Source organism: Festucalex cinctus, chromosome 3 (assembly GCF_051991245.1).
Source record: "Festucalex cinctus isolate MCC-2025b chromosome 3, RoL_Fcin_1.0, whole genome shotgun sequence".
Classification (NCBI taxonomy): Eukaryota; Metazoa; Chordata; class Actinopteri; order Syngnathiformes; family Syngnathidae; genus Festucalex; species Festucalex cinctus.
In genome coordinates, this window is record NC_135413.1 from 15,138,005 (window position 1) to 15,151,093 (window position 13,089).

At 43.1% G+C, this 13,089-nt stretch overlaps 1 protein-coding gene across 3 annotated transcripts in view; it reads right to left on the reverse strand.

Moving 5' to 3' along the window:
- Positions 1-13,089, reverse strand: part of LOC144015732 (SITS-binding protein) — a 28,442-nt gene continuing 15,353 nt past the window's right edge. For 2 of the 3 annotated variants that reach the window (XM_077516007.1, XM_077516006.1), the window contains 8 exons: positions 12,722-12,929; positions 11,383-11,533; positions 8,352-8,549; positions 7,975-8,243; positions 7,766-7,902; positions 4,661-4,782; positions 841-1,020; positions 1-771 (listed from right to left, as the gene is read on the reverse strand). In XM_077516007.1, the coding sequence (XP_077372133.1) occupies positions 598-771; positions 841-1,020; positions 4,661-4,782; positions 7,766-7,902; positions 7,975-8,243; positions 8,352-8,549; positions 11,383-11,533; positions 12,722-12,929 (1,439 nt within the window). In that variant the 3' untranslated portion in view covers positions 1-597. Of the gene's footprint in view, positions 772-840; positions 1,021-4,660; positions 4,783-7,765; positions 7,903-7,974; positions 8,244-8,351; positions 8,550-11,382; positions 11,534-12,721; positions 12,930-13,089 lie in introns of those variants that run through there. The other variant, XM_077516008.1, reaches the window with a different exon arrangement.

Genomic DNA, 13,089 nt, shown 5'->3' on the forward strand with positions numbered 1-13,089 from the left:
TCTGGCATGTCTATTGATTCCGAAATACAGTGGCAACTTGTGGGGTGAGGTCCATTCTTTCAAACATCATCCGTGTGGCCTAATAAGTTCAAGTAAAAGCCTTCTTTCATAATGTGTGAGCATGGATTGTGTCCGCACGAGCTAAAGTTCCCTCAATAGAGCCCATTCCAGCATCATATTCATTTCATTACACTTCATTTGGTCTTCTTGAGAGATTCAAATTCATTTTAAGTAAAAGGGCCTTGCTTTGCTGCTCCCGTTCAATAGACAGCAGCAGCTATTGCTTTATAAACTGTTACAAAAAAAGTATGTAAACGATCAGATCTCTAGTCTTTACATACAACGAAGCAGAAAAAAAAATCTAAATCATCCAAGAGGTAAAACTGATTAACGTTCTTCAAAAAAGGAAGAAAAATACACCCAAAGGAAAACAAAATTAGAAATCATGTAGAACTGTAAAGTGCAAGTATAAAGATATATTTTTACAAGTTGTCTCAATTCATGGCATTGAGGCAGGGTCAATGGTCTCTTGTGGAAAAAGTGCAAGTTTAAAACAGCACGTGTGTCAAAAATGACGGGAGACAGTAACAGTGTTACTCATCTTCGCCGTAAGAAGACACCCACCGCCTCCAAGGGCACAGGGTAGTCTTGCAGGAACGTCCCTCCATCAAACACCTGAGCGTTTTGGCTGTCCTGCCACTGGAAGCCCCCGTCAGGTAAGTAAATGTCCCTCCTCACTGCCCCCTTCTCCACCACTGGTGCCACCAGAACCTACAACGTGCACAAAAAAGCTCAGACGTTGGTTTAAACGCACTGCGCGAGATTCTGATGGAAGGTTACCTCGTCTCCGATGAGGAACTGGTCGTCAATGGTGAAGGTCGCCGGATCGTCTGGACTGAGCCACCACATGGGCCGATAGATGGGGCTTCCCGTCTCCTGCCACTCATCGGCGTACTTCTCTATGAGTGGTACCACATCCCTCTGGTGCTTTGTTATGTATATCCGGGTTAAGTTCAGCAACTGAATTAGAGGGAAAAACAAACAAACACATGATATAATGTTAGTATGAAAGCAAGTACACATTCCGTATCAAAAACACACGCATCAGAAAGAGAATGTTTTTTGAAATGGTTAATCCAAATAGTGTTTTTTCTAAAAATCAAAATGCCATCGAAGTTAGCAGTTTGTCACAAGTGTTGTAGTGTTATTAGGTACGTTAGCAACTTAGCAGCTGCTAATTAGGCCGCCAAGGAGGTCGAAAACTAGCGTTTATCCGTCAACTTTCCGCCCAAGAGCATTGACAGTCACTCTGATGAAAAGGACATAATATAGCCTACAGTATATGCGCGAGGTGGACATGTTGGATTGCCGATGAAGTGTCAGGAGGGTTTTTTCAATTTAGCGGCGCTGCTAATGTGGAATTACCCCATCAATCCAGATTTATTTCCCCTTTATGTGTGCTCAAAATGCCATCAAAGTTAGCAGTTTCACATAAATTTTAGCAGTGCTATTTAGGTACGTTAGCAACTTAGCAGCTGCTAAATTGGACGCGGCCGCCCTCATTTATACCGTAAAAAGTCTTCTTTATGGTGTTGGTCAGTTATTAAATTCAACTGTGTAATATCTATTAAACCGTAGCAGCACAAATGAACGAAACAAATTACTTGCCCCACATTTTGCGTGTGGTAACAGTTAGCATCTGCTGATTTAGCCACCATGAACAAAGTGCAACATTGGCTAGCATTGGTTCCGCTGCTGGTATCCTGAAACATGCGTGATCCTTTTTTTTTTTTTTTTTTTTTTGCCTCTTCTCGTGGCAGCTGGTCCACAACAGCTGTCAATCTTTGTTCAAGTGTGGTGTTTGCCGTTTACTCAAAGTGGCAGATGTGTTTTCTATCACGCCAAATGCTTGCGCTAACGGCCATTTTGGGACGCGTGACATCAATGTCAGGATCTCTATTGAGGTCCTCTTCCATGATGACATCCCAGACCTGATGTTAGATGAATGTTAGAGGCCATGTGCTTCTTCACCTTCCATTTAAGGATGCCCCACACATGCGCAATAGGGTTTATGTCTGGAGACATGCTAGGCCAGTGGTGATCCTTTACCCTCAGTCTCTTTAGCAAGGCAGAAGTCATCTAAGGAATACTGCCCGACAACCCATTCTCCAAGGACAAGGGATTATGCTCTGCTTCAGTATGTCAGTGTATTTTGGTATTTATGGTTTTCTCATTGACCTTTATCTCCCCAGTACCGGCAGCACCCATGAAGCATCAGATCACAATATTCCTACCACCATGCTTGATTGTAGGCACCTATTCTTCACTTGATTCTCACCACACATTCCTGACACCATCTGAATCAAATAAGCTTAACTTGAGTCTGGTCTCATCAGACCACAGTACCCGGTTCCAGTAATGTACGTCCTTAATCTACTTCTCTTTAGCAGAGTGCTGACAAGCTCTCTCTTCCGTCCGTCCATCCATCCATCCATCCATCCATCCATCCATCCATCCATCCATCCATCCATCCATCCATCCATCCATCCATCCATCCATCCATCTTCATACCACTTATCTGGAGCCTATTGCACTTGAATTTTGGTGAATGTCTCAGATTGAATCCCAGTTAGTCACAGAGCACCAGCTTTATGTAAAGCAACAATTATTTTTTGCTCGATGGATAGTCAAGCATGATATACAGGATGAGCCTTCTGTGAAATACCTCTTCTTGTATTTGTCCCACTGCGAAATGCAGGTTTTAATTTCCTGCTCCTCGATTATTGAACCCTCCCTGTTATTATCACACACACATCACTCGTGCTCGTCAGTATCGCCTACAGGTCTACATCCACTAGTGAGGAAATTATTACCTGAGTCAACATTGAATGGAGGCGGCACGGTAGTCGAGTGGTTAGCACGTCCGCTTCCCAGTTCTGAGGTCTCCGGTTCGAGTCCAGGCTCGGACCTTCCTGGGTGGAGTTTGCATGTTCTCCCCGTGCCCGCGTGGGTCTTCTCCGGGTACTCCGGTCTCCTCCCACATTCCAAAGACATGCATGGCAGGTTAATTGGGCGCTCGGAATTGTCCCTAGGTGTGCTTGTGAGTGTGGATGGTTGTTCGTCTCTGTGTGCCCTGCGATTGGTTGGCAACCAGTCCAGGGTGTCCCCCACCTACTGCCCAGAGCCAGCTGAGATAGGCGCCAGCAGCCCCCGCGACCCTTGTGAGGAATAAGCGGTCAAGAAAATGGATGGATGGATGGAACATTGAACGGAATTTAAAAGGATGGATGTCCTGGTCAGTTCCAGTTATTTGTTTGCCCCCCCCCAGATAATTCTGTTGGACTGCAAATATAAAACAATGCTTAATTGTACTTTTGTTTATTTGAACTTTGGCCCTTTTCAGGTTGTGGTTAAAATAAAACGATTTTATCAATGTGTGAATTTGTCACTTTGAGCACGAGACGTTCACACAGGCCTTCAGTGCTGACTTTGCGGTTTTGACAAGGTTCAAGTTGTTCTTCTCCCTCCATCTGGTTAATTTACTTGAGCATTCCATTAAGGGTCACATCGTCTACAGTATTCCATGACAAAAATAATAGCTGATGTGGCGTAAAAAAAAAAAAAAAAAAGGAGCCCATTTGTAGGAATGTGTTCTGCAAATAGGATGGAAGTTGGTTTTGTGTTGGTATGAGCTTTCACAACAGTTCATTTGAATTGTGTGACACCGTGAGTCGCACGCGATGTGCTCGGCATAAATTACTGCATGGAATGCCCACCAAAGAGCAGTGGTTTGTTCTCCTCTAAGATGTCTCCTCTGTCTCACCTCATCTAAACTTTATGAATTGAGAGCAGTGCGGAGGCCAAAATGGAAAACACTCACTAGCTTCCCAAAAGGTCTATTTTTATCTCTGACAGTGCAACACAAGTCACAACTAATATCATTTGCTGTCTCGCAGGGGAAAATAAACAAGTCGATTGTCACGATTGTCAAATACTCATGGAACTTTTAACTGGCACAATAAAACCATGTACTTTTCCAAGTGTTCTCCTTAAATTCATTATCATTCCTCCTCTGATGGCTCTCCAGAGTGTGAGAGCGCTATAAATCCAGGGCAGGCATTATAATTCAGAACAGATGGACCCCAAAACCGCAGGTGATGTTGGGAGATTGCCAGTCAATCACTCCAACTGCGTGCATGCGTCAGGAGGAAGACGTATCCGTCTCTTGACAAACAGTGAATGTTGTCTGTTCAGGACACTTGAACCCAGGTCTACATTGTGAGAAGTCATCAGATTCTGCAAGACATGTTTTGATGCCATGCAATGAACAGCATGAGGGATCAAATAGATAATTATCTCTCCTGCAAGGGGTCAAGCTCGTGTTTGGATGGGGCATCTTCTCGTGGGAACCAACCTGCACAGCAAAGGAGAGGCCATCGGCTCTCCACAAAATCAACATGATTCTTCACAATCAAATATGGATTATTATACCTATCATAACAAAAAGGGTTAATCTATGGTGATTATGCAGGTGTTGGATACCTATAAAGGGACAGTCCAAATGAGGATTGTTTGGTTCTGGGTGAGGACTGCCGTATGATATTATCATGAAAGTTAGTGCCTGGTTAATTTAACTGGAGAAAAAAAAAAGACATTTTACCCGGTCCTCTCCGCAGACCCATGGGGGTGTATGGAAGCTGATTACAGGAAGGAAGGACACAATTTCCAGCCAACGGATGTACAACTCCTCATCTGTGACCATGTCTCCAGATAGAGATCCACCTGTACGGACAAACATATGCAGGGGATTTTATCATGCACAGGACCTGTAAAGCTGATATTATTGCATGCATATAATATACTGTATACAATTCATTTGAACAGAAACAATTTTGGAAAAATCAGCATAATAAAAAGATCATTATAGACTACATGCATGATTTGATGAGCACGGAATGCCATTTTATTTTGGACTTTGTGCTGAGTAGTTCATTGGTTTTCTTTTTATTTATCTCACTATGAAGGGCTTATTGTTGATATCTAAATGTTTTACGTCTTTCCTGTCTGTATTCAGCCATTGTGAGGCATTCAATTCACTGGTCGTGCCAGCCATGCTATCAGCCCTTTAACCTGAGCAATTGTGCACTTGTGAATGAACCAAATGAACTGCACCAAAGTTGGAAAAACTTAAAATGGACATTACAGTCATCATGTAAAAAACAACTAACGCTCAGCACACAAAAAAATATTTTTAAAGTAGCACTAAGGAACTTTTCAACCTTAATAAAATATTTTCACAACTCTTTTGTTGAAACATCGTCTTAAAACTAATTAAAAGGTAACTCTGCCATGGCCTGAGAGGGTCTGTATCATTTTTACTGGCACTAAGCAACTTTGAGAAAGATTGTAGGAACACTGCCACACAAAAAAAACTACAAATGTGCTGACTGCTTTATGACACATGCCACTTCCCCGTTTCCCTATTCGTTACAAAGACGGAAGTCAATTTGAATGTCGACCCACAATTATTGCTTTCCTGGCAGAAGCTGCAAAACAATTGAAAAATTTTGTCTGAGGAGGCCAAAAAGAAAAAAGGAATCTGCCCCGATAAAAGGACAGTCAAGGATCAACATTGGCCTGGATTTCACTCAATGCGCAATGCGCTTGTCCTCATGGGAAATGTTGTCTGTCTTCCTTCAGGCATAACATTACCACTTTTGTCCATATAACAATGAAGAGTTTCACCCACATCAGATCAGCAGTCGTGCACGATCATAGGTAGGGGTGGGGAAAAAAAATCGATATCGCAATATATTGTTGCACTCTCTGTTGCAATAAATTATCGATACACTGACAGTAGATATCGATGTCATGTGTCCGGTTGTGCAGTGTTATAAGTGTTTATGCACTTTACAATGTTAAAAGTTAAAAGGCTAAGAGGCAGTGAGGCACAATGCAGAACTTTGTACATTGTACAAGTTTTGGCATTAAATAAATGCATAATTAGACATTTTCCTTTTTATGGGCATTTGTTTGGCTTTTTTCACTCACATATCGTGATATATTGTTAATTTTTTTTTGACAATATATCAAAAATCGTAGATATCGTGTATCGTGATATTATTGATATCGTGAGTCAAATATCGTCACAGTATCGAATCGTGGTTTACCCGTATCGTCCCACCCCTAATCATAGGTCACCTCAATGTTGTATCTGGACAGACCTCTGACAAGCAGAAACGTGCCATAGGGCATACAGGCTGCCGAAAAATACAAAGGAGTAATGAAAGTGATTGCCAAGGACCTATTGTGCAACACTCAATAGTTTGGGGTCTCACAAGGACGCACGGTCATGGGTGCAATGCGGTCTCCAGTTGTCCACGCCCCATGCACATCCCCGCCCCCCTCCCACCTTCACTAGCAGGCGTATTTTGATCATACCAAAACTAGAACTGCGTATGTGTCTAAGAATCATTGCTAATGTAGTCCTACTAGCCTGCGCTTGCTGGTTAATTGGGAGCATATTTACAATGTTACAATATGCGACCGAGGTAAATGCGACAGGCAGCTTCCAATAGCTGCCAGGACTGAGCAAAAAAGGTTGGAGAATGCCGAGCGCATTGACTAGTTTAGTGCCGTCAACCTGAGCTGTCAACCAAATAGCATTTAGCATCAGCTAAAGTAATAACACAACCACCGCGATTAAATTTGTTTTAACTAATTCCTGATGAAAATGTATAGTATACTTGATTTTTTTTTTAGCAAAATTATAGTGTCTGGGATTTTTTTTTTTTGAAAATGTGGTCACCCTAGGGTTAGCCCGCGTTTACACCGGATGCGGTTGCGGTGCGGTCGCGGTGCGTTCCCGCGACGCAAGCAATTAGATTCCATTCATTCCAATGGTGCAGTTTACACCGCTTGCGTGTGCGTTGCGTGTCGACTGCGTCTCAGCTGCGGCGTGCCGCAGCCCTTCCGCAAGATAGACCTATTTTCTATTTTTGCCGGACGCCGCAGCGGTAGGCCTCCGGCAAATGGCAAGCTAGCACAAAACACATCGAGCGGGACAGGAAGACCGACGCAGTTTCAACATAAATTTCCGGTTACCTTTCAAGATAAAACACTCGCCAGCTCCTATTTCGCAAGCATGCTAGCAAAACGTGATGTGGGCGTAGACGGGCCTGGAGTTAACGTGCGAGGTGCTCATTCACGGTTTAGACACCAGCGAACATGGACGAGGAGAGGTTTATATTGGAGGTAGAAAGCCACAAAATAATAAAAGTCCACCTCTCTTTCTGCTTCTCTGTTGAGCACAGACTTTCTGTGTGTTTGTCGTTGTTTTTAATGCCCCATGATCGCGCGCGGTCACACGAGACACGGCGTGAAGTGGTCGGCGACGGAGCTGCCGGACCGCAGCTGTGCGGAGCCGGTGTGGATTGGCCAAAAAATTGACGCGTCCGGAGCACGCAGTCAAGACGCACCGCACCGCACCGCAGCCGCACCGCACCCGCAACCGGTGTAAACCCAGGGTTAGGGTGATGCAGTACTTGGCATAAAGTGGTAGCTACATGATCAGCGCAAGGCCTTCTCTGCATGTCTGGGTTTCACACCTGTCACACAAATGTTAGTTGAGAGAGTCTACAGCTAACAAAGCCATGGATTGATGACTAGTGTGCCCACTTTGTACATTCCCTCTGGTAATTGTGCCCATTTTTCAAAAAATTTATTGACATAAATCAAACAAGTGACCTATAAGATGCATTATTACCTACTGCATCAGGTATGAGGAAGTTATATCCCAGCACAGTGTGGTGTAGAAGAGAGGGAATGATGCCCTTCAGGCCCATTGGGCTCCAGTCAGACTGTAGAGGGGTCATCCTGAGAAACACTGGTTTGTGGCTAGACCTGAGGAACAAACAGGGTTATAATAAGCAGAACTTCATGAAATAGCTTGCAAACAAATCTGACATAGTGCACCTTGTCCCCGCTGACATGATAGTGGAGTCTCCAATCCTGGCGGCCACGTCAGCCAGCAGGCTGATGTATGCGTCCCCACCTAGAGCCTCAGGTGGCCGCAGGGCTTGCTCCTCAAAGAGATTCCTCTCACCCCCCTCCAGCAGGATGTACTCCATTCCCAAATGGGCTTGAATGGATCCCACTCTGTCCAAGAACCAGCTCACCGCTCCTGGGTTTGTGACATTCAGCTTTACACAGAATTTCCCCCGCCACTGAGTCATCAAGGGGACCTTTCGAATGGAAACACATATCATCGACGGGCCTCAAGGAAGCTGAGAATAGCCGAGGATAAACAGCAATCACCGTAAACTTTTACGCGTACGCACGTTCCCACTCACCAGCTGTCCATGAGGCGCCGAGGGGAGGCTAAGCCAGAAGGCCTCGGTGCCATCCATGAGAGACGTATGGAACTGCGTGGTGTCCACGCTCAGGAAAGGGGACAGAGTGACGGAAATGTTAAGAAGCTTCACAAGTGGGAGGTCCCTGCTGATTCTCTTAGACGCCCCCCTCTTCCTGCTGTTGAGGTAGTCATGGTCCTATGGAGACATAAACACGTTAAGGATACAGAGGGATATTTAATGGACAAAAACATGTCTGCCTTGTGTATTTTCTGCAACAAATTTTGTTCATTCACAGAAGATTTTGAGAGGTCCATAAAGGTGTTCAGTTTGTTGTGGAAGAACCTCAACCTCATCAAAAACCTTTGGGTGAGCCAGACCCAAATGTCAAATCTTGGTGAAGTCTGACGTCACAAATGTTCTTCTGGATGAAAGGAAAACAAGTCTTGGGAGTCTTGCAGAAATTTTTCCTCAAATCGACCAAGCTGTTGTAGCTGCAGTTTATTTTCCATTTTCCAATAAATGTGAGGTATCAAAATACTTTTTTTTTGTGTTTTTTTGGTACTTTTGACTTTTGCCCGCAATCCGATGTTTGGTTCCATATTTGCATGTGTCTCACTTCGCATTGCAAGACTACGTCAAATAATCTCTGCCAGAACCATTTAACACCTACATTAATCCTTTGGAATGTTCATGTAATGTCAAATACTAATTCTAGATTACCTAATGGTGTGATTTAAGAACACAAAAGGCTAAAACCAAGTTGTGAAACAGCAATGGGAAGAAAAGAGACATTGAACATATTATGCAATAAACATTTTTTAGATTTTCTGCCACACTTTTGTTTCATAATTTGGATGTGCAAATGAATTTCTGTGCAAAAACTAAACCAATTGAGAACGAACTTTGCACACTTCAGTCATTAAATTTAGAAATGACGCAAAATAATTAAATGACCCACATTTTATCATGCCTGCAGTAATATAAAGTGTTTTTTTTCTCCATAAAACTGCTATGGAAAAGAACTGACCTGTGACTGATAATTTTGGAATACTAATAAAACTGGAGGGAAATAAAAGAATCATTGTTGCTTGTCCCATTGCAGTTGAATTATTTCCATCATCAACAGTGCGTACTTGGCTCACACTTTATGATAGGAACATAACTGTGTTTTATATCTTCAATGTACCAGAAAGGCATTTTCTTGTTGGTAGAGGAAATTATTTTAACCAAGCTAATGGATTATTCCTTTTCTATACTTTCATTCATTCACACCTCCTGAGCTGTCAACAGGCTCACATTCCAAGGTGGAGCGCGTGTGTTTGGTGAACTCAAGTGCTTTCATTGTCATATTGGGCTCTACTTCTCATGGCCAGAGTAAATCCAGCGAGGATCGTGGCATAACTGCGCGGAGGCAGGTTTGACTCGATGTTGGTAATTTCGCAGACAAGCGCAGGCTGAGCGGCGTTGCGGAAATGGTCACGGCCGACTTCACTCGTAGTCAACCAAAGCGGCTCCTTTCATTCCCTTTAAATGCAACGCACTAGTCATGTATAAGTCATGTAAAAGACATAGGTCTGCTCCCCAGTGGGATGAGTTAAGAAATACAATACGATGATTTTGATGTCTTGCTGTTCACTTCTGTATGAATGTAATACATTGTGGTACACCAGCTGTCTACTCTGTGCAAGATGTTAGATGTGATCTGACCAAATTGTCACTCTGCCAGCTGCGTATTCAAGATACGACTTCTACTGCGCTGGCCCAACTAACTTGGCGCAGACAGCTCTGGCAAAAGCGCAATGAACCCAGTGGTGATACAAAAGCCAGGATCCGCGGGCATTTGCACCAAGGTGCAGATGTATGTGCTGTCTGCGAAAACAAAACTCTAGGTTTTCCTGTTCTGAGGTCCCTGCACAGCACTGAGCTGGGGCGTCAGGTTCTCACCATTACGTAAAATTCTTTCCCAACCCGTGTTTCTGTTACATTCCCACTGAGCAGTCTGATTGTTATCACTTTTCTTTCTTTTTTTAATACCTGGTATTGCTTTTGATACACTGGATAGAGGTCCTGCTGATCTTGTTTTTAGGGAGTCTCGAAAAATATGCAGAGAATGAACACTTAGGGACGTAATACTGGGTGTATTTGTACAAACTAATAACCATCTAAAAAAAAAAAAAAAAAAGTAGTAGTAATTGTGAACAAATACTGCAAAATTCAGCTTGCTGGCAAGGTTTTATTGATTTTTTTTCTACATGGTTTTGAAAATACTGCACCATGCGTACAAAGCTGCTATTGTGGCCCATAGTTAGAAAATTGAAATTATTTGCAGCCCACTAGTTGGCGCTCGCTGCCCAAGGTTGGGCCATGGCCCAATGGTTAAGAATCACTGCACTATCTGACCATGAAAGCGCCACTGCCACCTACTGGAGCGGATGTGCAATTACACCTTATTCTTGTATGACAAAAATAAATGTTCCATTGCATTCCATAAACAACAACAAAGGGGAAACAAACACATTCCCAATGAGTAATGTTATGCTCTTCAAGTCACACTCTCGGATATAACGTGGCAAAGCCAATAACTGCACTCAAGACTCTGGCAAAAAACAGACCTCCCTCATCCTTGTTTCTTTGCCCGTCTCCATTTCTCTGAAAATTTACGATCTTTATATGACATGCTTGCAGTACCGCTTGGGAGATTATGTAATGTACAGTACAGCCGCAACATTAGTTGAAAGAGGCAAGACTAATTTTGCCCATTCAAGTGCAAAACCATTGTTGTCCAAAACAGTTTATGATCTTGAACACAATTGCTGAGTGGATAAAAAAAGGGCAAAATACATAGAAAAAGTCATTTCATTTCAGAGGAAAGAAAAATAATTAGAAATTGAACTACAAAAAAAACCGTTTTCCCCGCTCTATACATTTCTAGTTATGACTCATTCTCACAATTTAGTTTAACCCAGTGAAGATACGAGTCAAGCTGACAATATGTTTTGCACTATACTAGAGATAGAAGAGCATGTACCATTTCAGAGAGGAGGTTGGTGGAATGTTCATTAAGGCTTATGATTCCATCCCCGAGCTGGTGTCTTCTAAGACGATTGGAGAAGGTCCTCAGCTCCCTCTCCACCTTCGGTCCGGAATCCACATTGCTGAGGAGTTTCCAGGACGGTAGCCTGTGGGACACACAAAGGAATTAATCTGAGCATCTTGTACAGCATGAATTTTTGATGATGATGATGATGATGATGAAAGTGACAGACGAAAAAAAAGGGAATTAATCACTGAATGCAGTATTTTTGCAATTTCATTACAAATAACAATGGCAATTGTACGTATGACGTGTCGATGTTCAATGTGTTGTGCATTTATTGCTACCATCTGCCTTTGTTACCCATTGCACATAATCACATTTTGGGTATGTCAGCTGATGTCACTGGTTAAGCGCAGGGCTGCAGAGAGTCATGTGGGGCCCAACTTAAGGTAAACACAACAAATGCCTCGCAAACTTTTTGGCCTTATCCACTACACAATTTCCATCTCTGTGCTCAACCACATAGCCAAAATGATCTCATGCTGTTGACATGACTGAACTTGGAAAGGTTTGCATCTTCAGGCTTAATAGTCGACTAGCATTAGCGTTAGCCACACTTTGGTCAGATGCCTGTTACCTGCAAAAGTGGTCAAATGACAAATAGTTGGAGGATGTTTGCTATTGTCCACAATCTAGGTTCAGGTTCACTTTCAATTGTGTGACCTCATATGGCTGTAACTGGATTGGAGGAACAAACAATGGGAATAGGAAGGAGCGTGTCATGGCTTAGCTATTTCAAAAGCAGATCTGGCTTGTGTAGATTATCACTTTTTTTGTTTTGTTTCAATACTCTGTCGTTACAGCCCGAATATGAGGGGAGCTGTAATGTTGTAAATCTTGTCAGTTTATATGCTATACAGTTCTTATAGCAAATATATTCGATCACCACCCACTGAAAGGTGTACAGTATGTCACGACTGACCTAAATTAACAGAATTAGTAATCTCCTACCTAAATCATATTTCTCATGTTCCTCAATGTAGAAGCTCTTTATTGGAAATTTCCAATGCTGAAATAAACAAATCCTTCAAATTGAAGGTTTTTCCATTCAGTTTCTATAAATGTAACGGAACATTTCCAACCATTTGCATTTCTAACCGTACACCACTTAAACATTGAATGATGCTTCTTCATCTGCTATTGACTAGAACTATTTTTAATTCAAGTAGCAGCCTCACAAAATGGCTAAGCTTTGAGTTCTGATGGTCCACTCTATCAATCCATTGTTTTCTCTCTTTGCGAACGTCTCATCCTCTTCCAAAGCACTTACCACAGCGCCTTCATGTCGGGTATCTCCCGAGTGAACTGGGAGAGCTGCTGCATTGCTTCTTGGTGTACTGCCTTCACATTGTTGGCCACACAAACAGTGTACTGCAGCGGAAGAAGCGCCATACTGGGAAGTGACTGCAAGCAGAACTGTTGTCTGCTGTCCAGCCCCAGCTGCAGCGGGAGGACCGGAGACACCAGCACTGCAACACCTGCACGGCGGAAAACAGGAGAGAGTTTCATTAATTTATTGACTCTCACATTTTTTACAATCATTTTGATTCCACCCATCCATCCATTTCCTTGACCGCTTACTCCTCACAAGGGTCGCGGGGGGTGCTGGCGCCTATCTCAGCTGGCTCTGGGCAGTAG